The 26,098-nt window shown below is 48.2% G+C and overlaps 1 protein-coding gene across 2 annotated transcripts in view; it reads left to right on the top strand.

The window, feature by feature from the left end:
- Positions 1-26,098, top strand: part of LOC144145391 (protocadherin Fat 3-like) — a 340,760-nt gene that overhangs the window by 37,822 nt on the left and 276,840 nt on the right. For both annotated transcript variants that reach the window (XM_077676989.1, XM_077676981.1), the window contains exon 2: positions 19,759-19,962. In XM_077676989.1, coding sequence (XP_077533115.1) covers positions 19,839-19,962 — 124 coding nt within the window. In that variant the 5' untranslated portion in view covers positions 19,759-19,838. The remainder of the gene's footprint in view (positions 1-19,758; positions 19,963-26,098) is intronic.

The raw sequence follows: 26,098 nt of genomic DNA, 5'->3' as shown, positions 1-26,098 counted from the left end.
ACATACATACATACATACATACATACATACATACATACATACATGCATGCATACACGCACACATACATACATACATACATACATACATACATACATACATGCATGCATGCATGCATGCATACATACATACATACATACATACATACATACATACATACATACATACATACATACATACATACATGCATGCATGCATGCATGCATGCATGCATTCATACGTACATACATACATTCATACATACATACATACATTCACATACATTCATACATACATACATACATACATACATACATACATACATACATACATACATACATGCATACATACACGCACACATACATACATACATACATACATACATACATACATACATACATACATACATACATACATACATACATACATACATACATACACGCACACATACATACATACATACATACATACATACATGCATACATACATCACACATACACACGTACACATATATAAAAATGAGTTGAATATAAACAATAATCCGGCCGCAACGCCTACGTAAACAAAACCTGCGGTGCCAGCAGGCATTACAAGCCAGCGGAATCACCCCTCACGCATAAAATAATGAAGGAGCAAAACCTCGCGGCCAGCTAGCCATGGAACGTTGCGGCTACTGCGAAATTATCATCCCAAATCAACAAGAAATTGCGTGCGCAACGCATTATAATATACATGTTCTTCGCCATGCGATGCCGCAACAGACACTGACGCGCAGGCGTGTGCCGCCGTGGCTTTCGCCTAATGTATCACCGAATCTATCAAAACATGTATCATCGATCTCTCAGCGTGTTGTGACGTCCGCTGGATGAACGAAAAACAAAAATAAAAGAAAAGGAACTGGCGATTACGATACTCCCTCGTGCGATATTTGGGCGCGGCAGCAGTGCGCTGAGGCAGGTTTCACTCGTGGGTTCTCTCGACGGCAGCTATGGTGATCCTCTGCGGCGGCGGCGCGAAGTGCGTCTCAGGAAGGGACCATGAACTGCGTCTTAAGCGAACGCACATCATAGTCACGCGCACGCCCCCCTCACGTTTTCGCCCCAGCGTCGCGCCGTCGAGTGCCTCGGGCGGGCACAGCATACTGTCCCCTCCCCTCCCCCACCGCACACTTTCGGAGAGCGCTGGCTCGCGCCGGCAAGGCGAACCGCCCTCCCCTACCAATTTCGCGTCACTCTCCTCTGCTTTCTTTCGTCATTCGTTTTTTTCTTCGCAGTGTCTAGAGTTACGTCCGACGGAACCCAATCTCGAAAACTAGAGTTACGTCCGACGGAACTTTAAGCCAGTTTCTAAAGTTACGTCTGACGGAACTCAGAATTGAAAACTAGGGTTACGTCCGACGTAACCTTAAGCCAGTTTCTAGAGTTACGTCCGACGTAACCCAAAATTGAAAACTAGGGTTACGTCCGACGGAACTTTAAGCCCGTTTCTAGAGTTACGTCCGACGGAACCCAAAATTGAAAACTAGAGTTACGTCCGACGGAACTTTAAGCTGGTTTCTAGAGTTACGTCTGACGGAACCCCAAATTGATAACTAAAGTTACGTACGACGGAATTTTAGGCCAATGTTTTGATTTACGTCCGGCATAACGTAAAGCACAAAAACTTTTCAACTCTTGAAGACTCTTGAACCAATTTACATGGTTCAAGAGTAATTAATAGGGTTGGGTGTCAGTTAATATTTCAACCCGATTAATAGTCATCGATTAATTCGATTATGCATGGATTATTCTGTTGTGTGTGTTTTTTTTTAGAAAAAAATGACCAAAAATAATTATGCAGTAGTACATATCAGATCAATATGCTCATACACTTGTTCAGACACATTCCGGATGAGGTAAGTACGTCATCATCACGGCGCATGATGCGGACGCGACGCTTATCAGCTCGTTCGTCACACATTTTTTCTCACGCCGCGCTTTGTCTTCGGCACGAACAGAGGCAAGGGGCATCTGAACAGGCGAAAGGTATCTAATAGCCAGATTTCCGGATTACAATGTTCTCAGTTTCTTTTACTTGTATTTCCTTATATAATATCTGCGGATGAATCGTGACCGCCGCACGCAAACGGCGGCAGTTCTCGGCCACACTCGGCAATCATGATGCCAACTCCCATTTGGGCGGGCGAGAAAGTTCAATGAAAACTATTCCCCTTGCCTCTGTTCGTGCCGAAGAAAAAGCGCGGCGTGCGCGTGACGTGTACAGCTCTGAGTGCCATGAGCGCGTGGGCGTGGCTTTGCGGCGCTCAGCTCCCGCACGGAGCCCGCTGTGCGCATCTGGAGAGCTGAGGTTCTGAGCGCTGTGGCTCTGCACGCAATTACAATTTCAAAAATCTAATTATCGATATCGGATGGACTCATGATCCTTTACAATTTCCCTATTACAACCAAGCACCTAACTAGAATAGTTTAGTATGCCCCAAATCGCACTTGAAACCGTTTTATAGCTCCCGCCACGGTTCCTGTTCACTTGGCGCAATTAAAACAATTTTAGCTCCGAAAGCCTATTTGTAAAAATTACTTCGTCTTCCCGGAAACACCCAGTATATATATCCGCCGCTGAAAATCGTAAGTCTCCGTCCACGGGGACGACCTGCTGTATCCTATACCCAGCCGAAAAAAACCATTGGCCGACCTATTGGCGTTCCAATTGGTCGGCCAATTGGTCGACCAATTGGTCGGCCAATAATGTTTTAGGCACCCATTGGCGTACCCATTGGCCGGCCAATTGGGCGACCTATTGGCCGACCCATTGGAACGCCAATAGGTCTTCCCATTGGCCGCCAACTTGTTGCACTTTTAGTTGGTTCATCCCACTGCCGCAGCCACTCCATCTGAGCTGCCGCTGCAGTGCGTTGGTTACCTGTATCACAAATACAAGAACTCTCGGAATGAATTAATATCTTTATTGCTCTGTTTGTATACACAGGCACTGAAATTAATAAGGCACTGAAATGTTGAGTGGCGTGAGCTCACCTCTTCAACAACGTCCCATGCATGGCGAACTGCGTTGCGCGGCGATGTCGTGAACCCGTCAATCGTAACATGAACAGCCCTGAAATATATTTAGGCAGACAAATTAATTCTTAATAACACCGCTCATGCTATGATTGGTGAAAATGGCAAGGAAGACTTACATATAAACAGTATACTCACATAAACAGAGACACTCTTCCTTCGGTGCGAGGCTTAGCGGCGTTCAGTGTAAAGATGCATCTTGAAACACACTGCTATGGGTGTGCGATATCATCGTCGCCACTTCTCACACTCTTGCAGACCATCTTACATTTCCAATGCAATGCAGTCAGAGAAGACTGCGTGTGCAACCGACCAACACGCCTACACCACCAACACTGCCAACACCACGTTGAATACATGGAGGAATGGTTGAATATCACTTATCCACTGTCCGTCTATGGATTGGATTCGATTGGATTGGATCGGGGGTTTATTTCAAAACAATTTTGCTACTCGTGTCGGAAAGTTTTCATTAGTGTTTGTTTGTTATGTTTTTTTAAGAACTTTATCTTGAATTGATGATTGTAATATCAAAATTAATTGCCTCATAAATATACATTTGTAAAGGTTGCAAGTTTTGAACATTTCTGAAGGTTTCAAATTAAGGGTGAAAGAGAGAATTAAATTTCAGCCATTTGTTGTCGTAATTGAATACTATCCAAATACTATCCAAAATGGCTCCCCGATTGGGTCATCATGTTGGAGCAGTCAGTAGTATTAACTTTATAGTTGGAGCCAATGGGTCCAATTGGCCCAACTGGCCATCCTAATCGGGCCAATGGGCCCAATTCGGATCGCTCCAATAGGTCCAATTGGACCCATTGGGTTTCCATTTGGACCCATTGGGATTCCATTTGGAGCCATTGGGTGGAAAATTGGCCCAATTGGTCGGCCAATGGTTTTTTTCGGCTGGGTAGCGATATACAGTTTCGATGTAAAAAACAAACGCACGGGGAATAAGATCAATACTTGACCTGTTGAACCCTCGATTCGCTACAATAAAGGCAAGAAAAAAATGCTGGTCATACACGACATGTTAAAGCGAAGCTTTTTATGGACACGCGAAAGGAACATCCGGCGCTGCCATGTACGCAGAAAACTCCGCCGGCGCAACCGCATGCCATACGCTAAAAAAGAAATACAGGCTGGAGAGGAGTTAGAAGTAAGGGGAGAAAGATTGGCTGAGTTTGTAGATGACGTAGCTATACTATCGCGTCTACCGACCCTAAGTGGGAACGGCGCATCGGACGGAGCGGAAACGAGTCTCTCTGGAAGCAGAGCGCGAGCGCAGCGCGCTATCTACGTGAAGCACAGCTCAAGCGACAACGGCGGGTAGATTGTAATAAATAAAAAAAATTGAATTATTTAATTGAAAAATTCATCAACCCAGCTGGGATTCGAACCCACAGCGCTACATCGTACATCGTACGTCGTGTATCGTACAAGTGGCAGATTACACCTATGGAGCGTCATGGTATTTGGTGCCGTTAGCTGTAATTTTTTTAATGCTTTACGTTCGCCGGACGTAACTCAAAACATTGGCCTAAAGTTCCGTCGGACGTAACTCTATAAACTGGCTTAAAGCTACGTCGGACGTAGCTCTAGTTTTCAATTTTGCGTTCCGTCGGACGTAACTCTAGAAACTGGCTTATAGTTCCGTTGGACGTAACTTTAGTTTTCAATTTTGGGTTACGTCGGACGTAACTCTAGAAACTGGCTTAAAGTTACGTCGGACGTAACCCTAGTTTTCAATTCTGGGTTCCGTCGTACGTAACTCTAGAAACTGGCTTAAAGTTCCGTCGGACGTAACTCTAGTTTTCAATTTTGGGTTCCGTCGGACGTAACTCTAGACACTGCGTTTTTTCTTTCACTCGTTGGTCCAGGCCCTCGTTCCAACGGTTACGCCGACAACCGGATCAGCCCAGAGACGGGCGCCAAAGGGCTGGGCCCTAAAAAAAAAAGAAATGCAGGCCCACCGCACTAGTGAACTCTATGTACGAACATACCCCGACACCTGAACCTAGTTCACCAGGCGGATTTGTTCTACTGTGCACGCTTCAGTGCATGCCCAAGTCTAAAATAAGCAAGAGCTTGCTGTACCCACAGATGGTAACGACCGGCTCACCTTTTTTTATTTTCGAGTCGACGCTCTGCCGCCTCTTTAACAAAATCGCTGAACTGACGTTGTCACACCTGCCGCGTTTATGTTCTCTAGTCTAAGGTGACAACACGCCGCAATACTTCAATATACTGCTCACTGGAGACGAGTTTGTACGCGATGCGGCCAAAACTTGGGAGAGGTACATTGGAAGACGACCTCAAGTTAAGCGCTGAAGAAGGCACGCCAAGTCAGTTTAGGGGACGCTAAAATTGCGCTAGCCAATATAGACTGCCAAAAAGAGGATAAATAACAAGAAGCTCCTCTTCTCACCGTTTTGCTGAGGACGACGTCAAGGAGAAACGGGGCAACACATCTACAAGCTTGGGTACCCATGCCTCGTTCGTAATCGGTTATTTTTTTTCTTTGTCCATTTTAGACACCGGGACCTTTTACTATGCACCAGACCAGACCAGATCGTTTTAGAAGAGAGCCATTTTACTGCTTATTTCGAAGAAACTTTATTCCTCTAGCTCAGGAGAATTAATTCAGTGCCTGAGTTTGGCTCGTAGAATTGCAGATGGCAATCGATACGAGGCATACGAAAACCACACAAGCAAATCTAGTACAGATTACGCATTATGTCTGGCTTCTTTTGTTTTTTATTCTCGGAGAATGATATCACTCCATCAAGCTTTTACTTCGCCCCTCTTAGGTCATTTGAAAAAAAAAAGAATCGTTGTTTTGTTTTTGTTTCTTTTATTCTGCCAGATTTTAAAGGATGGCTAACAACGTGGCTTCACTAGTTGCGAAACGCCCGGGAATACCATCCAGTAAAGAAGGAAGAAATAGACGCGGGTTTGAGCTTAGACTATAGCGGCTATGGCTTCGAGAGAATGTGAGACCCGGCCGGATGGGTATATTTACTGAAGGTGAAGGCTCCTAAGGTATGCGTGGACGCTTCTTAGTTTAAAATATGCAAGTGCAGATTGTGGGCCGCGCCAGTCTCGTACTCAGTCTCTAAAACGGCAAAGGGGGCGGGGGGGTGGGGGGTAATTCTGTGCTAAACCCAAACAGCCCAACGCGCTTCTTTCCGCAGCCCAGAAATGGCAGTGAAGATGAACGAACGCGAGCGGTTCTTAATGCTCCTCGCGCAGACAAATGAATCGCTCAAATTGCGGTCGGGGCGTCACCGCGCGCCTTGGCAAACGTACAAATTGAACGAGAAACTGCGTGTCGGAAAAAAAATCAGAGCAAACGGGGAGGGCAGGAAAACTCGAAAATCCCGGTCTTTTATCGAGGGCAAGGAGATATTACTTTGGGGGAACGCACCAACACAAATTTAGGTTAGATAACGGCCTTCGGCTGAAAAAGAAAAAAAAGAAAGAAAACTCGGTTTGGGATTTCTGTGGGGGCGCACGGAGGAGGCATTTAGCAATTTCGGGAGCCAGATCGACGTGGCGGGAAAGAAATGTCGGAGGAAGCGGCACGTCGCTGGTTGAGACGTTCCATTCATGGGGGCCACGCGCGAGTCGAAATTACGAATTAGGTTGGCGACGGGTTTAGGCGCACGTAACGCTCCCTTGTCCTGTTCTTCCCTTTTTGCGTTAAAATGTGCTCATTGGCTTTCGTCTGCATAATTTACCCGTTAAAAAGCTCGACAGTGTCCCGCTGTCCTCACTAATAATTTGGAGGAAAGTTTGTTGTTTCACCTCACAGATTCGTGTATGCGTTGGACGCAAGGGACCTTATTTCTCATTCCGGCTAAACCCGCACGAACACACACACACACACACACACACACACACACACACACACACACACATATATATATATATATATATATATATATATACATATATATATATATATATATATATATATATATATATATATATATATATATATATATATATATATATATATATATATGTATATATATAGCGAATCAGAAATGGGAAATGAGGGGCTCGGTGAAATAACACAGAAAATAAGGGTTGGCAGTCAAGAAAACCTCCGAAAGCAAAGGGGAGGTTGTGGTGGGTCATAGAAACAGATGAAGAATTTTTTGAGTCAGAAAGAAAGTGGTGAAAAAATGCACGCCGGGTTCAAAAAATTCTTCATCTGTTTCTATGACCCACCACAACCTCCCCTTTGCTTTCCGAGGTTTTCTTGACTGCCAACCCTTATTTTCTATATATATATATATATATATATATATATATATATATATATATATATATATATATATATATATATATATATATATATATATATATATAAACTACGCGTGCAATATAACATCATGTCATGTACTATCCGTCCGAAAGTTCGGGCAGACCAACGCGTAAAAAATGACGAAGAACGAAGAACACAGTATGACGAAACCTTACATGCCATAATAAAATACACCGTCTATGGAGGCCCAAGATCCGTCGTTTTCGTGGGAATGCTTAGTAGCGACTTCACGTAAATTTGCCATTCATGTCGATAAACCAGCGCACTGGAGTGATCATCCCCTCACTAACCTCGTCCAATCTTAAAAACACCCATGTGTCTGCATCGCCGCAACTCACAAACCTCCGTGTGTATACCGTCTATGCGTGTGTGTGTGCGTGGTTGGGCGCGTGTGGCTGAAATAAGCATCAAGCGGTGGTGGGCGCTTATGTGAGATTACCGCTATGTTGCTGCTTATTTACAATTGTGCTCAAGCGCTTCTACAAAAACTTCCGGGTGGCAACGCACACGCACATGGTAAATTCCAACGATGCTTGGGGCACTTAGAAAACACGATTAGGACAGCGTTTGGAAGTTCACACCGGCTTGATGAACTACGTGACTTAATTGACAGCTTTTGCTGTTTTTAGAGAGAAACAATCGCCAGTGAGGTGCTTGGAGGCGTCCGTCATTCTACCTCGATGCAGGGGCCTCAATGTCTCTCATGTCTCTTCGTCCAGCATAAGGGGACCCACCTGTGAACATTCCTATGGAAATTACTACATCATGACCCACGGGATTTCGTATTCGTATGTATGTATGTATGTATGTATGTATGTATGTATGTATGTATGTATGTATGTATGTATGTATGTATGTATGTATGTATGTATGTATGTATGCGTGTATGTATGTATGTATGTATGTATGTATGTATGTATGTATGTATGTATGTATGTATGTATGTATGTATGTATGTATTTGTAAAACATTTCGTTTTCGGGCACGAATACGAAATGGTTTGCAAATGCATACAAACGTTCTCAACGGTCTGGTTCGCTTATTTTAGAAATATGTGACTTCTGTACTGAAATAAATACAGGAAACTCTCACTTGCTAGACAGCTAGCGCCATCTAGGGAAAACTAGATAAACCAAAATGTGTTTCTTGTTAATTTTTTATTTCAACAACGAAGTCATATATTTCTGAAAGAACCAAACTAGCCCATTAGGAACGTGTCTATTATGTATTTGTAAACCTTTTCGTATTGATGCACGGTGCTTTTTAATAAAAACCCCGTGGGTCATGAAGTGGTAAGTCTCGTAGGTATGTCATCAGGTGCGTCCCCCATATATAATGGGGTGTCCTGGCAGTGAAGAGCAGAAGAGCCTGGAATTCTAGTCTCATCCGCGTCCCGTCGGCTGCCGCCATCACTTCCACTGGGCGGTAAAGCGCGCCGTCCCGAAAGCCACCGTGAAGCTGGCTGTAAAATCGAGGCCGGCCGGCGGTGCGAGAGAGGGCTGCACGGCTGCAGGCAGCTGGCTTCTCCCACTGTTGCCGCAGAGGCTTCTGCCAGCGTCAAGCTCCCCCCTTCTCCTTCACTCCCAAGCCTTGAATCTACCACCTCGAGCGCTGTTTCACTCACTTCCGGATGAAAGAGGCGAACGTGGTTCTGCTTTCGAGTCCGCCAACGCGTAACAAGCTCGAGTCGACGCTGAGAAAGCCTCACAGGTGTACGTTCATCCGAAAGAAAAAGGGAGAATTCTCGCAATCATCTGATTCTCTCCTTAGACGCCAAGCGGCCTCTTTCTGCTGTGGTGTTTTGGATCCTGTTAAACTGTCCTCGCGACTTTCCGTTCACTCGGCCAGCGCGTTTTCTCCGTCTTCAAGTCCCGTTAGGCTTTTTTTGTTTTTTCGTTTGATTGCTGTCCTCGCCTGATTTTCACTTTGCTTGTTATTGGACTCAAAAAGGAAGGCGCGGAACTTCTGTACACGAAGAGATGAAAGGGGCTGCTAGTTTCGTCGCGGGGGTCGTTAGCGAGACGATGAAGAGTTCGCAGAAACTCTTCTCTATTGCCATCTTTCCAAGCGGAGAAGTGTTATCCGCCAGAACATCTGCCCAGTTCATAAACAGTGGGAACCCCAACGAAGAAACGTATTTTATCCAGGGCGGAGACTCGGCCTCTCGCTCTCGAGTTCCCAGCACACAGTTCAGGCCTGGTATAACAGCTTAGCTTCGGGCACTTTATGACTTTGAGCTGCAGTGAACACACACAGCGAGTACTAATGGCATCCTACGCTGCCGAAAGAAGCGATCTGGAATGCGTCAAAAAGCTAGAAAGTTGAGCGGCAATTCTCTCCACTTTGAAAGAGAAAGAGGCCAGCTTGTCCGTGCTGAACAAAGAATCACATACCGTGAGGAAAGAGGGTTTTTTTTTTTTTTTTCGGAGCACATATATGCTATCTCGCTGATAATCATGGAGCTTGGCGGGGCTTCTGTTTCTGCGACATTAATGACCAACGCATCACGCCCTAACGAAAATTCACTCGCGAGCTCATGTTTACCGTCGAATTATATGGCAGCGCTTTAGAGCAGTTTCCTTAATTGGCTACGCGAGAACTACAGTCCGACAAATCAAGCGGGGATTCTGGATACTTTCTAGCGCCACCGGTCTCAAGTACATTTAGCCGACATTATTGCGCCATTTCCCCCTTAATGGGGTTGTTTCGCGCGTAAAAAGAGATCACATTTCAGGCCTGCGCCTAAAGGCTGCTGTGAGTGTAACAACTGTTTCTTTTATCATTACTGCCGGCAGAATTACTGCTCCGCGAATCAGAAATGTTGGGTCTGCATGCGTGCCTCAATGTTTAATTAACGTGAGGAGCAGGAAGGGGCAGCAGTGCCCCTCCCCAAAAAGACACAATATCGTCCTTCCCAAAACAATTTGCCATGGCTCCGTCATCCAGTAGCCGCATTCTTAAAAGGGATACAAATGCCTACAAAATTGTTTTGCTATTTTTCCAATGCTCTAGGCGGGTGTACCTTTTTAACCAGTCACTATAACTACTCGATAAACGTCTTTTGGGGCCCAAATAGAACAATAATGCACTCACGAATTTTGTATATTAATTCGAAAGCAAAAGTTAACTTGGGTAGGTCACCAACCCGGCATCGCCATGGCCAAGACATATCACCCAAAATGACTGCAGGATGGCTCATAAAATGGCGGACAGCTCACAAGAAGAAAAAAAAAGGTGAAATAATAATCGGATTAACGCCAAATTTCTCAGGGAAAACTCCTGCAATCTAAATAAAGTAATTGAGCTGAAAAGGGTAAACTTTGGTCGGGGAACGGTAATTTGCAATGCCGGCGGGGAATGCCATGGCCCTAGATGGCCTGACAGGGTAAAGCCGTGGTTACGTATGGCGAGCTAGACGCGGCCACTAGGACGTTTGTAGAGGCCTTTCTTGGCACAAACTGGAATCGTGTTTCAAATCAGCCCGGGGCTGTGCCGCTCATACGTGCGCGCTGACCTCGAATGCCAAAGGCTTCCCTGGTCGACCTTAGCGCGAGATGCAGGCTTCCGTCACGGGGAATCAAAAGGCGCGTCTACAGCGGCCGCCGCTGCTGAGCGAGGTTAGGCGGGCAGCAGAAGCTTCACTTTTATCGCGGCCCCGTGTCCTAGAAGAAATCACCGCGCGTCCTTTTGTGTCTAACGTCGTGCGCACGCCGGTGGCGGCGGGGCTCGTTCGGAAGGCCCGCGATGAGCACGCCCGGCCGTCCCCTCGGCGGAGCACACGTGATTCCGCCGACTCCTATTTTCTTGGGCCTTGTTTGTCTCTTTCTATTCTGTTTTGCTCTCATTTCTTCGCTATATGCGCGGGTGGAATGCCACAAACAGAAAAAAATATTAAGTGGCACGCCGGGAGCACCCCGAAACAAAGTAGGGCTGCACGCGCACGAACTTGTAGGCAGAAGGACGTTGCGCGCTCTAGGGCCTTCTTTTCACTCCGGCGCAGGCAGCGGGAGTGCGCGTACATAGTAGCCGTCGCAACGACGGCGGATGCAGGAGGAACTGCCCCGGGACAGGTACTATCTCATTGTGCGCGCAATGGGGACCTCAAAAGTGGCAGCCCGGTTACAAGTGGCTTCCACGGAGCATTCCGTGACTGGCCCTTTTTTGTCGCGCAGGTGATCGGGTTTCTGCGGGTGCTAGTAGGTTAACGGTTCCCCCAAAACTAGGCGCCCCCCCCCCCCCCCCCCCCTCTTTTTTTTAGGTGCTCCCTGGTAACTTTTCCGCTGCAAACACACGCGAGGGCATGGCGAGGGCATTGCGCACTTCCAAAGAGTTTGAAAAAAAAAAAAAAAACATTGCATGTGCAAGGCTTTGTTTCCACTTCGCTGTTAGCGCGAGTACATTCAGGTGGTTGTACGCTCTGCTTAAGCAACATGCTAGACTTCCGAGCAAATGACTAATTAGTAAAGCCCTTGACTGTCGTCTTTTACAAATAATTTATGTATATTTTCCCCCCTCTTCCGCCCCCTATTTCGCTGTTTCTCGTAAGCATACTTTTTAACTACATCTACAGCGAATGAACGAAATTTCCCAGAACTACACCTGCGTATACATCTCACCTGACTAGGAAATTAGACAACTGAGAACCAATCGAAAATCTGGCACATTGCTAGGCACGTTTATTGCATCCATGAGACGTTCACAATTCGCAACGCTATTCGCTTGACACTTTGCCCGTTTTTTTTTTTTTTTTTCTTCACGCCAAAGTAAAGACAACTCATGCGAGTTTCAGTTTGATGGTCATGAATTCAGCGGATCAATTTTCCCGCCTATCACGGTGGACCTGGAGATACTATTCTCAGATATCCGCACCGCATCAACATCGAAATTTCCAAGAACGCGCCGTGGGTTACTTTGTGTGAATGCTGTGCCTCTCCCTCCAAGTCGCGGCGTCGGCATTAGGAAGAGTCCGAAGAGCCTCGCCTGCTCCTTCCGTAGCGTTTTTCCAAACGATGGGTATTTGCAGCGCCAGCGTCGTCGAGCGAATGGCACGTTCCGAGGGTGTTTGGCGGGAAAGCTGGCCTGCCGACGCCCACGCCGACGCCGTCGGCCGTCCGCACTCCCGCCCCGGCCGCACCGACCCGGCCGCTAGACATGGCTTGCGACGCGATTGGGGCTTTCCTCCTCTCGCCTTACCGGCGGCGGGCCGTCACTTATTCCGCAGAGTGCTCGCCCAGCATGTTTCAACCTTCATACGTCCAAGGACATTAAAAGGTCGTTGGTCAACAGCACACAAGGCACGACGGTACGGTGTCAACCCTGCATGGCACGCGTAAGTCAGATGAGTCGCGTAAGAGCGTTTTATGTTTAAAAAGGTCTGTCGATGAGGTGTGAAATTTATGACAATAGGTGTGATACGTGCGAGAAATTGTTGCTCGGTAAAAAATGAAGGAAGCTCACACTAACGCGTAAGACTTGAAGGTAGCGAAGCCGTACGCAACCTTCACGACCATCACGACAGTTTACATTTCAGTCCATGATTGCAGCCGATTTGCTTCTTCTTGGCTGCCGCAACGACCTTTAATCCATCTTTGTTGCTATAACGGCAAAGACGAAGCAGAAAGAACGAACGTTACGCGCACACTTAAACTAGGCGCCCGTAAATGAAACGCGCACCCTATCATGTGTTCTGTGTAGAGCAGGTGACGCGATTCCTCTCCCCACAGTCACAGCCGAGTGAGAAAGCCGTTTGACTCACGGGTTATAACTCATGGCCGTAGCTGAGGGGGTAAGACGACTGAATCTTGACTCCGTTGTTCTACCGGACACAGGTTAGGATCCTGCCGGTGCCGGTATTTATTTTCTTTGCACTGTTATACTGAGTTTCGTGAAACACCGGAATCTACGAATTGCCAAACAGCTTCGCTGTCAAAAACTACACGGTGACAGCGCGCGGACGAAGAGCGGCGGCGGTGCCCGGCAAGGGCTTTGTCGGATCGCCCTCTCCAGGCACGACGCGCACATGTAGGTGCACGCTTCACCAATTGTCGATGGGACCCATAGACGAGCGACCAAAGAAAGCGTGGTGGGCGCGGCCAAGGCGGAGATTACGTGGCAGATGTGGGGCTCTACGGCGCGGGATCCCCAGCTGACACTCCGACGTGTCAAATCACTCCGACTGATAGGTTCCGTGAGGAGGTGGTGGTCATTGCTTTTGCTTGTGTGAATGTAAGCCAGGCTCCCCTGGCGTTCGAAAAATTCACATCTAGAGCCTCCAACGCTATTCTTAGCTGCAGCGCCGCCCCCCCCCCCCTCCCCCCTTTTTGTGTTTGTCAGCCTGTAGTACTGATTTACAAGGGCTACTGTAACATCTCCTCTGCCATCTTTCAAGCCCCCGCCTTTACTTCAGCAGCATTGATTGTTGCGTAGCTTTTCGGGAGGGGAGCGGTGTCAGGAATGAGATCATCATATAAAGTAACATAGCCGCAAGTGGTAATAGTACGTTACAATGCCGATGAAGCGATACGAGGCGGAGCGCGGTACCCTCTTTCGTGTACCGTTAAGGGGGATTTTCCGCGGGCCATTAGGCAGTTTTAGCATATCGTTACGGTGTTTGCGTTACCGTTTACCGTGTTACCGGAAGCCGCTGGCGACGGTGAAGCCTGTGCCGGTAAGTTACCGTTCGTGGTAACTCTCGCGCTGTGCACTCACACGGTAAACGGTAACGCAAACACGGTACCGATATGCTAAAACTGCTTATTGAGTTTACACGAACGCGCATGTGGCAACGGCGATCACGTCGGCATCGCGGTGCCGGCAGTGCTGGGTCGGAGCGCCGAACCTCCGCTTCCGGTCAGCGTAGGCTTACCATCGCGGCAAATATCTGAACGCCGCTTTTAAATTCAGCGCTGATAACAACCACTAGCACAATTTTTCACCACACTAACATCTACTTTCTCGCATGTGGAACTTCTTTTACGCGATCAGATTGATTAGAAGAGTGGCGACAAGCTGTTGCTATCATGGTCTGCGCCGGTTCGAGCAGCAGTGATATTAAAAAACGGACGACGGCGAAGACATCGCCGGCCTAATCGCCTGGCCAAATAAAGTTGTCTGTCTGTCGGGTGGCAGCGACTCATCCGAGTCTGACGATTCAGACGACATGTCGATTGCTCGGGCGAGTGCGGACCATGTGCAATCGTAGCAGACGATGCGGCGAACGTCCCTGACGTCACGGGTGAGACCATGACGTCAGACTGGCCCGCTTGCAGGCTGGCCTTCGAACGGCCATTTTCCCGCGCGGCGACCGAATTTGAAACTGGTTGCAATAAACGTGCTATAATTAATTCGGTGTTGGCGGCTGACGGCTTTCGGTTCGATTTTCGTAATTACTGGGCCAATAGGTATTCTTCAGAGCATAAAAACTGAAAGCGAGAAATTTAGTGTCAGTACTTAAATCCCAATCGTATGCTGGGCCTCGACACAGGTTTACTCGGCTCAATCATTCCTCCATGTTTTCCATGAGGGCTGGGCTCGTGGTACTCCGCTACTCATTAACGCGACTATCGGGTCAGGATGATGACGACAGTGACGCTGTGACGCGACGTACCTGCGTACGCATGAGCACAATCACTGTTGCTTCCCCACTCGACGCTGTGCAGGAGAAATAAAAATAATAAAAAAACAACGATTCATTTTGCTTTGAGGCATCAGGTGATAAAAAAATTGGCCGCGTATCTGCTCCTTTCGTCTCAAATGTCGGCAAAAGACGATAGCCTTCGTCGACATTTGCCAAGTAAATACCTCCGCTTTCCCGCTCACCTCTCATGTTGTTCCTCTTGCGTCGCGCTATTCTCAAGGTAAACACGCTAAAGATTTGCTCAAGTCAATTTAAATTTACCGCGTTCCACTGCATGCTCCAGGCCATGTACCTGGGTGCCAGCGCTTCCGTATGGCGGAGACGCGCGTGAATCAAGGCACCCTACTTCAACGTCTATAGAACCGCGTTGGCCTAGTCCACGTGCGTTCTAAGCAGAACGTGGAACCTATCTAGTGGAACATTTCGTAACTGCTGCTGCTTGATTTCTGAAAATGCCGCCAGAAGCTATAGTGGCGCGGGCGACAGCAGGCGACAGTGTGAACTTTTTTCCGCGGTGGATGTAGTATGTATTTCATTTCGCAAAAATCAAGCATCTATGATTTCTTATATAAAGGAACACTGTAAATATCCCTTGTGTATTAATTTTCTGTCTTATATTTGCGTAATGTATTGTTCTTGTTCAAGAATGTTGAAAAGTATGAACATATAAACCGGTCTTAGCGTTTAGATTTGGCTGTGAGTATATAGGACTATTGCGCACACTTCTTTTCACTTTGGCCGGGTGGCTGAATCGAGTCACAGACAGAGAGACAGACAGACAGACAGAAAACCAGACATACAGACAGACCAAAATTTCTGGGTTGAAGTAACCCCAGAAAAACTATCGTCTTCAATAAGCAATTCGTATAATGACCACCGGGATGCATTTGTGGCCCTCCGAATGCGTCGCCTCTATGCGCCCCATTAAGCTGAAGGTCACTGCGCCCCGGCACATCGACGTCCCTCGACCGCAAAATCGCAATGTTTTCTCCATTTATGCGCACAGGCCAGAGAACTGCCGCGCAATATGATTCCGTAGAGTTCATGCTTCCGCTGGGCTTCGGCGCAATCAGATGAATCCTTTATGCGGAGTGTACGAGGCCCGAGGGCGGTGTGAATGCTGCCGCGGTCCTGCGAGACTGCTCCCCGCAGGCCCACAGTGTACGTGCTACCGCTGCAGCGAGTGCAGCGCATAAACTTTACATAGCGCGGGTAGGAACCCCTGCCTCGAATGAGTGGGAATACATCTGAACATTGAAGCCAAAAGGTGCCTAAAAAGAAGAGCGCGTCCAGTAAAACATGCCAAAAGCGTTTTCTTTAAATCCGCCCTGCGCAAGCTTTTGATCCACGAAGCGCCATTAACGCACACTCTCGCATTCAGAGAGCACTAGGGGCTCCTTTTTCGCGCGTGCGTGCGTAGCTCTAATGCTCGCCATTGCGTGCACATGACTCTCGCATTTAAACATGCAGATCTCGGCCGAATCAGAAATGCCACGGAGCAGTGAACTCTTTTGTTCTCTTAAATCGGCGCCGCTTTAGCGCTGGATGCACCACCTTCGCGTATGTTTTGCGATGAATGAATCAAAATCCCTCGACGGCGCTCTTCGTGTGTTTGGATATATGAGCGCAGCAGCTCATGCATGCGGACTGCTGCAGCTTTTTTTGTGTGCAAGACTAAAGCGGACAATGCACCATTAGCGTTAGCACGCGTGTCGCCTTATCTCGCTTTTATTGAATCTGCCCGGGACGAAAAGGAAAGACAGGGCCGTTATTGAAGAAACAACAGAATGCGATGCGTGTGGGGTGCGCTTCATCGGGCCGCCCTTTGTCGAAGAAGCGCGGATCGTCATCCCGCTGTACACGACGCCGCACTTGCTACTCTTTTGTTCAAACCTGCCTTTTGCTGTCCAGTCTGCCATCCGCAGAAGCGCCGACGCTAGCAGGGCAAGATTTTTTTAGCGCGCGTGCTTTTGTTAAATATGCAGGAAAGAGCCTACACAGACGCAGTTTACGCGATGTGCACGTACATTGGGGATTGGGAAAAGTGATGCTAGGCTTATTATACCTGATGCCCGGCCATACTGAAGCTTTAGAAAGTCATTGATGCAAGCGCTGTCTGTGGGGCTCACGCAAAAAAAGGAAAGGGATGACTGCCGGAAAAGGGAACTAGAAAGCTTCAGCAAAAGCCCTGGCGTCCGTGGCAGCGCATGCTTTATCGCCGCGAGCCGGATGGAGCTTCGGCCAGCGGCCATTAGGCGAACAAAAAAAGAGCCTCGGGGAAGGCCAACGAAGGGATTCTGTGTCGTGTTGCTTTCACCAAGGTGCTGTTCCGTAGGTAAATACAAGCTAAAGAAATTGGGAGTGAACGCATTTAGTGATATCGCCTAACCCGATCTGCTTCTCCGTTTCAAATTACTCACTATAATTAAAACTTTTGAGCAAAAAAGCAAACAATCAAGTCATTTAACCCCCCCCCCCTCCTTTTTTTTCGGTGCGAAGATGAAAATGTGGGAAATTAATGAAAGGAACACCAAACTGCAAAATGTATTAACGAGACTGCAACAATACGGTCACCGCTCGTTACACCGCTATTACACCACTCGTCTCAAATGAGGAGGAGGAGGAGGTAGCCTTCATTGTGGCAGGAAGACTCTACGTCAATGAGAGTTTTAGATATCGCTGTTTAGCGCACAGTCTAGTACACACGAAAATTGAGGTGAATAAGGGAAGAAATTTTTCCTTGTCCTGCGTGCAACAAAATTCCTTCGCTCCGCAAACCGACAGGAAGAGACTTCGGTGGCGCCTGGCCGCCAACCTTTGTCACCGCCTATGTACACACACACACACACTACAAGGTCTTCTATGCCGATCTAGGCGGTATAGAGAAACGCGAAGAGAGCAATATTTTGTTTTTTTCGCCACGCATTCATTTTCAGACCGTTCCAGCTCCCAGGCATATCGGCCTTGCTGGAAAGGTGACATATGACATGACCCCAAAGCTACTACTTGCTTCGAGGGCGACGAACCTGTTCACTTCGCTTAAGCGCTTCCTCATATCCGATGTCATTTGTTCTTCCGCTTTATTGGTTTTTCGAACACCGTTTACACGAATACGAGCGACTTGTCAGCGCAGTGGAACTAATCTGCGGGTGACCTTGGTATCGGCCGTTCTCACGACGGAGCGCGAATCAAGGCCAGATAGTCGCAGGGAAAAGGGGCAACACCGGACCAGCGACATTTGACCAGGACACAGGCATGCCGCTCTACAGTCGCTTTCTTTCTACTGGCTGGCGCGCGATAGGGGACCTTCAAGAAAAGTCTCACTCGAGAAGATTCTCTCGTCGATCTGGCCGCGCGAAGAGGGGACGCGGCGGCGTATGCGCTGTTATCGCGCTGGAATCGGGTCGTCCGGGCGTAGCTGCAGCCGTGCCTTTTCTGGTCCACCAGCCCTTTCCCTGCAGTGCGCACGCTTCTCGGGCGCCGCATCGCGCCATTCTCGGGACAGCCGCATTTCTCGGCCCCGAAAACTCTTACGAAACACGCGCTCCACCACCTCTATTCTTGGGACCCATTACGGGGCTCAACGACGTAGAAAGTAGGGCCCCGCCGCGCGCCTGACACGCATTTAATTTCCACTTTTGGACAGTGGCGGCTCAGCCATTGTCTCCTCCGGCTTTTTCTCCTCCTCCTCTTCTCCTTCTTCTCCTTCGTGGAGTGGGGATGAGGCGCTGGTGGGGCCGTGACACCTCGTCTACGAGGCTGCGTTACGTAAAACGCATCACAGGGACAAGGTCGGTTCCTCCTGGTGGTCCACTTTTTCTGCTCTTTCCCCATATGCCGTCACGCCGGCTGGCAAGAATAGTCACCCTTGCTTTTCTCCCCGCTGATATGACTCCGCGAGGCAGGCAAGAACTCATTACGAGGTTTCACAGCGTCGTAATAGAGCGGCAGGTGGCGATGAGCGGGGCGGCGAGTCCCTGCCGCGAAACGAAGCTAACGACGCTGGCTTTTCCCATGGACGCTGTGGGTCAGCTTCGTCGTACCGAAGTTGGCGGCGCTATTCTTGAGGCATGCCTGCGGATGGTTTGGAGGAGAGCACCGCTGGTTCGGATGTTCTTGACATTGGCACCCGCTTTCCACTTTGACTTTTAAAGTGGCTGCCTTAAGTAATCGTATACAGTAAGCAACACGTTCTTTACTCAACTATAAGAACAATTTACTTCTAATACGAACTATCTACCGTCGGTTGAGGAAAATACTTTTCGTGACAAAACCAGAAGCAACCCAGCTCACACTGTTGTAGCCTTATGCTGCACTCAGTCGCAGTATCATCAAGCTCAATGGGGTGTAAAAACACTCTCTCTTCAACTGACAACGTTTGCTCTGTTCGATCATATGTGCAGCTTTTTTTCTTCTCTCGAAATGAGTTAAAAACACCAGACAAAATTTCAGAAACAAGTGATAATTGTGTTAACGGGGCTAAATGCAGCGCTGTCAAAGCTAACTTCTCCTAGCTGCATGTAGAACATTCGTATAACACCTTTGACTGCGTTGCATTTAGGGCCGCTCACAAATCTGTGCTTGTTTCTGCCATTAAGTGCAGGTTGATTTGACTCATTTCGAAAAAAAAGCTCCTCATATATATTCTGAGGAAGCCAACCTGTGTTTGTGCGCGTCGCGAATCTCGGAGAGAAGCTGGAAGCCTTGGCGCTTCATCGTTCGTCTTCTTTTTCAGTGCCCGTCGCCCCGAGCCGAGGATGGCCACCTGAGCGCAGCTGAGCAGTTCGCATCGCAGCAAGCACCGAGCCCGCCGCAATGGCGGCTGCGTCGCCGCAAGTACCGCGCTCCGTGCGCATGCGCCACCAGAGGACTCTCTGGAGGTGGCTAGCTTCTGCCGTCGTCGCACTATCCCTGTGCCTGCCAGGGGTCCACTCGCAGTGTGAGTACCCCATTCCGCCTGCTTTCCCCATTCCTTCGTTTGTGTTAGCGGCGTGTATTATATGTTCAGCGGCGAAATTCATCCGACTTGACACCAGTTAGATTTCGCGTCTCATTATGACACGGCTTTAAATAGATTTGTCACAGATTTCTCCTAATTACTGCGTGTGACGAAACTACAACGACCGTGTGATCGGTCTTACGTTGAGGTGACTAATGCTTTTCGCCGGCCTCCGGGGTGCTTTCCTTCGAAAGTCAGGCAAGGAACAGGTGGTAACCGGAGCGTAAGGATAACGTCACAAAGATGTAATTGCATGCTGGTCTATTTTATTAAAAAAACCTATCGTCCCGCTGAAAATCCATTCCCTGGCATACAGTGACACAGAGAGTTTGCTGTATGCTCTGGATACATGGATGTTGCGGCGACGGGGGTGTAACGAGGGGTTCATTTCATCCGTTTCGAAAACGGCGGAGAAAGCGCGTCTCGTTCATTTTTGCCAGAGTGAGAGGAGGTCGCAAAGACGAACCTCCATCACGTAATGAAAACTCGTGACGAAATGACGTGATGAAGCGCTGCCCCGATGTGCCAATGACGCGTTAACGGGGCTAACGCTGAGACGACGAATACGGCGTCTCCTGTTCAAGGGCTGCTCTACGAAGCGGTGCGTAAACCGTAGTGCATTTTGAAGTGCGAGCTGAACGTCCGGACCTGATACTATTGTGAAGTATGGAGTTCCGTGCACAAAGTTGAAGTATGGCCCACTTGGTCATGTCCCAGTGTGCTGACAGATTGTGTTGGTAATGTCTATTATCACGGCAAGCGTGAGAATTACCGCCAGAAATTTCTCACGGCGGTCGCCTCTGATCAGCTAAGCTCGCCACCAGGAGATTCGCTGGGACAAATATTCCCCCAAAAAGGTGTTCCTACAGCTGCTCCTGTGGCGCTGTAATATAGCACCAGCGTTGAAACGAGAAGGCTCAGGCTCCAGTCCCGCAGGGGGGTGGTTTTTTTTTTTTTTTTTTTTTTTGCTTTCGGAGTTTTTGAAGTTCTCGCTCATCGTATTTTTTCAACTTTACTTTTTATTCCGGTTATTGCTATATCAAGTGATCGACGAACAGGACTTCTAGAATGGGTTGGATTAGGTGTAATATAGGTTCTGTACTGTGTCGTTGGGCCGGATTAGGTTAGGTTCGTTGCGGTTGGGCTGGATTCGGGTAGGTTATGATACGCTCGGTAGGGTAGAATACTTTGGGTAGAAAAGGTTAGGTTAGTTTAGGTTAGGTGAGGTTAGATTATATTAGCTTACGTTGGGAGGTAATATAATTCAGCGAAGTTTAAAAGGCCAGTCAGCTTTTAAGGGGGTAATTCTCACGGCTGCCGTGAGATTAGACGCAGCCAATTATATTTTCATGGAAAGATACACATACCCACAGGGTGTGATTGTCCCAGGTTTTGTAAAACAGCTGCTGATAAATAAAGTCAGTCACTAATTGATATTTAATCACCACATTCAATGACTGGATCAAGTTTAATGCAAAAAATACCTTCAGTCACCAATTGCTTTGCCTGACACTGAAATGCGCAGTGTCCCTGCGTGGTTGCTGCCCCGTACTTGTCCACCATAAAGGTTGAATGGCCAAGGCGAGTTTGGGGGTTAATCAAATAAGTACTTTTAATTATTCGCATAAAATAAATAAATAAATAAATAAATAAATAAATAAATAAATAAATAAATAAATAAATAAATAAATAAATAAATAAATAAATAAATAAATAAATAAATAAATAAATAAATAAATAAATAAATAAATAAATAAATAAATAAATAAATAAATAAAGTCTAATGGATATATCCTTTTCAACATAAGCTTCAATCAGTAATAATCGTGATAACGTTGAAATTCGCTTCTTGCTTAGTTGGTGGCCGAGAATTTCGTGCTAGCGCTGCATGGAATATTCGCATGCCGTCATTCATGACATGAAACACCCCCAATTGGCTGTCCCGTGCACCCAGCCTCTACACAAGATCGTGTTCACTGAGTGTGTGGCATTGCGTTGCTTTCGAAAGCATTTGTTAGAAGGGCGGCGCAGTGATTCTCATTAACATTCGCCACTTTTAGACAGAAGTACATGGTTGCACGATGTTGAACGAAACTTAGTCACTTCGTACTTGGACAGACTTACGATGCTGAATTCATTTACGGCACTGCAGTGGATTTCTAGCGTACCTCTTATGCAGCAGAAGTCTGGAAGTAGGGCACTCAGCAAGTTGTACGCCATGACTGTAAGCCTTTGTTCTGGCTTACATCTGCGAGATGTTACAAAGTTGGCAGTTTTTATCACTGTTCGCGTAGAGTTGATTCGCGACTGGGGTTCTTCGAGCAGAAGTGAAATACAAAATGGTCATACGTATGGGAATTTGGCGCATGTCTTAAAAAAATAACTGAAAAACGCGTCAAGAAAAAATTAATGTCTGACCGGCCGAGTTTCGCCCCATTTTTTCTGTAGGAGATCGATTAAATTTCCCGCTTATGAACAGAGTTCCTATTCTCTGCATTAAACAGCGTAAAACAATCGCTGATTTAGTTTCGTACAGCATAACAAAGCTTTTCTTTTGTGTGTGTGTGTGTGGGGGGGGGGGGGGGGGTAGATTTTGTCGCCATTTTGTGTAAAGTGTAACCTTGGGTGTGATGTGAAGCCATGGTTCTGTAAAGCCTTCCCCGCGTCTCTTGGTTGGCAGCTACTACAATTGCCACTTTCTTCCCCTTTCCTTTGTTCCCCTCGCACCTATTCTGACGGACTCAACTTCTTTTGTCAATTGCTAAGTATCATAGGAGCGCGTCGATTATTATGCATCGTTACGAAACAATGAGCACAGTTCTCTGTCAATTAAAAACAAACTAACTATCCCCCACTTCTTTCTCTTTTTTTTTTTTTTTTGCGCATATCGGAGCACCCCCGCTCTGCTGATACGTGCTCGTTGAACGTCTCCAGCGTGGTAGATCAACTGTCCTCTCGTAAACGGCGGGAGGATAAAACACTTCAATAAAGGGGTGAGAAAACCAGGAAGTTCCTCCGGGGTGTTATTGTTCGATGGATGCGAAGAAGATTCGCTCTCTTACGTAAAGAGTATCCGCCTCGAGGGACCGTTCATTTTTCTTGTTTCAAATAAAGAGAGCCTATAGACGCGACGTGACAGTGTGCGCCCTATTTTCTCAAACGTCTTATGTGCGCGGTTTCTCTGTAGGAATATGCGTAGCCGTTCACCGCCGCGTTCTTTAACGAGGAACGAGGGCCTTTTTCCAGCTGGGATGAAAGAGGCTTACTTCTATAAAGTAATAAGCCTGATAGAATTTTGCGTGCACGTGGAATATTTATGGCTATTACGTAAGTGCAGGTGCATTAAAAAGTGAGTTAAAGCTATTTTTCATAAACATACAACCGTACGACTCGGTTCTCGATTCCACCGGGTACACGAACAGTTGTTGTATGTTCTCCTTCTCTGCATGTTCGCCGAAGATGCCTTTTTAAGAGTGCGCGGCCACTTGCCGACGACACCTTCGATAGAACGCTGCTACTTAAGTAAAAAGGTAGTCTTAACATAAAACAACACACCGTGCAGGTTTCCTATCGAGCTTCTGCAACAAGTAGACGCCCTTTGTTCCTTTTTTGTTTGTTTGTTTGTTACAAGTAACAGCGATTAGTCGCTTGCTCTTCTAGCAGTACCGCGTACGCGTCTGCTGCGAAGCCCGCGTGCGCCGCCCATGTGCGGCTGCGCTCTTCCGGTCGGCGACGTGGCGAGGGAGCTGGGGGGGCTAGCGCCCGCGAGTGAGGCGCGTGCACCGGCCGGCGTGCTGTCGACGGGCCCGCAGCGCCGACCCATTTTGGCGGCGCTCGTCCGTAGCGATTGAACGGGCCGCGCGGCAGTGAGGCCTGTCCCACTTCTCGGCCCGTCGGCAGCTTTCCTCGGCGGCGGCCCCGAAGAAGCGGCGGCCACACGCGACGCGTGCACCGGCCCGGCACGCGCGGCTGCCGTGCCGGGGAGCGACGCGCGCGCCGGAGCCACGGCTACTACCTGCTCACTTCCACTGCGCCGGCCCTCACTACGCAGGAGCTGGCCACGAAGATGGAGCGGCAGAGGGAGAGGAGCGGGCTTTTATTGGGAACGGACGAAACAATGGGGCTAGCCTGCATCCGCACTACGCACTGCTCCGCGCGTGGCTCCGGTTAGCGATTACGAGGCGTATTGTTGCATCGGCATGCGGGGCGGAGAAAGAGTTGAGGACGAGAGCGCGGATTAATAGGGCCCGTCAGACAGAAAAGACGCGTGAATGGGTAACCTAATGAATGGGCACAAGTCGGGCGATTTATTTGGTGTGTGTGTGTGCTTGTATTTTACGGGTGTAATTAGCGCGAGCTGAGAGGCACAGGCAAGAAAACCTAATCGGAGAGACTCCGCATTGCAGGGTTACGGAACGAGTTGGACTATCTGTGGTTCTTAAGCGTGCGAAGATCTCTCTTACGTACTCGTGTTCAGTTAGTATTGTTTTTGGTGGTGGTGCTCTCTTAGTTTGGCGACATTTAAAAATTATCCCCCGCTGTGGGCAAATGAACTAGTGAGCTCCACACGCAGCAGAATAAGGCCTCAGCCACTGAGCTACATCAAGTCACCCTGAATCCACGGCGTGTAATCTGTATGAACAGTGGTTCTTTTACGGAGTTCTGGTACACGAAAAGCAGCAAGCCGTGGTTCGTTTCACTTGCGGCAAACATGCTGATCAACAAAATGATGAAGACAGTGCGCCCTAACGAAAATATCTGTTGCTCATCTGTAGTTGCCTCATTTCTCTTAGCAATATTTAAAATTCCAATAAATTTTACATGAAGGCCCTGTTTAATTCACGTTGTAGCTAATTTGCGTCTCTTTTTCTGTAGTTTTTTCATTGCTTGGGGGATTTAAAGCATCAGCTTTGCGCAGAACTTTATCAGCCAACGTTGGCTTAAAAAAAAAACAAAAAAAAACGTGATAGATGTTGACCGTACCGCAGCTCATCACCAGCAGACGTTGCCCATTACCTACGAAACGCACCTTCGCTGTTATTGGCGTGCCTATGAAAGCCCACTACCAAAACAAAAAATGCGCTCCTAAAGCAAACAATTGATTGATTGTATGGTTTAACGCGCCAACGCAACGCAGGCGATGAGGCGTGCCGTAGTGGAGGGCTGCGGATTAATTTTGACCACCTGGGGATCTTTAACGTGCGCCGAAATCTCGTACACACGGCCGTTTTTGCTTTTCGACTCCATCAAAAAAGCGGCCGCCACGGCCGAGAATCGAACCCGCGACCTCGTGCTCAGCAGCGCAACGCCTTAGCCCCTGAGCCACCGCGGCGGGTCCTAAAGCAAACAAACGGTCACCGAAAACCTCTCTCGGAAAGGACTCTCATATTCCCGTCACTGGATGCCGCGAATTCCTGTCAATTATATTTTTTCTAGGGAGTCTGTATTGCAACAGGACTACAGGTAGCCTTGCGCTCTCCAGCAAATCTAATATCCAGTGTGTTTTCGCCTAATTTGAGCTGCGTGTTTCCTCAGCAAAGCTTATGCGCGAATTTCGCGTCCCCAAGAAAAGGACTCGGTTGTCGAAGAATCCCACGAGCACCGGCGCACCGGGGTCGGGAGCATTTACAAGTGCCTTCCTTGGACGACGCAGTACACCGCCGCGCAGTCGTTCGGGGGACCGGCGCAGGAGGGGAGGGCGTTCGATTTGCACTTCCGAGCGTGTCCCGCGTGCCGCACTCGCCGGCGGCATAATCGAAAACCGTCCAACGCAGGCCGTTCCGGGAAGCGCATATATCGGGAGTGGTAGGAAAGGGCGAGCTTCCAGCGCGTGCTCTGGGCGAAATAGCTTTCCAATGGCTGCGCGTATTCGTTTTAGTCGGCTGCCCATTTCCTTAGCGTCACGCCTTGGCTGACGAGACGCCTGTCAACCTCTCGGATTATTCCATTCCGGACACCATCTCCTAGGCGCTCCATCGCCTTTGCGCCGCACGTTCCCCGTATAACGGCGCCGTACTGCTCTCCGGGGACCCGACCATCGGAATCGCGCTGCCTCGCGGCCCGGGCGGAGCAGACC

Source organism: Haemaphysalis longicornis, unplaced genomic scaffold (genome assembly GCF_048455015.1).
Source record: "Haemaphysalis longicornis isolate Haplotype H1 unplaced genomic scaffold, Haemaphysalis longicornis Haplotype H1 scaffold_1, whole genome shotgun sequence".
In the NCBI taxonomy this organism is placed as follows: domain Eukaryota; kingdom Metazoa; phylum Arthropoda; class Arachnida; order Ixodida; family Ixodidae; genus Haemaphysalis; species Haemaphysalis longicornis.
This window is presented reverse-complemented; position numbering and strand designations above follow the sequence as displayed.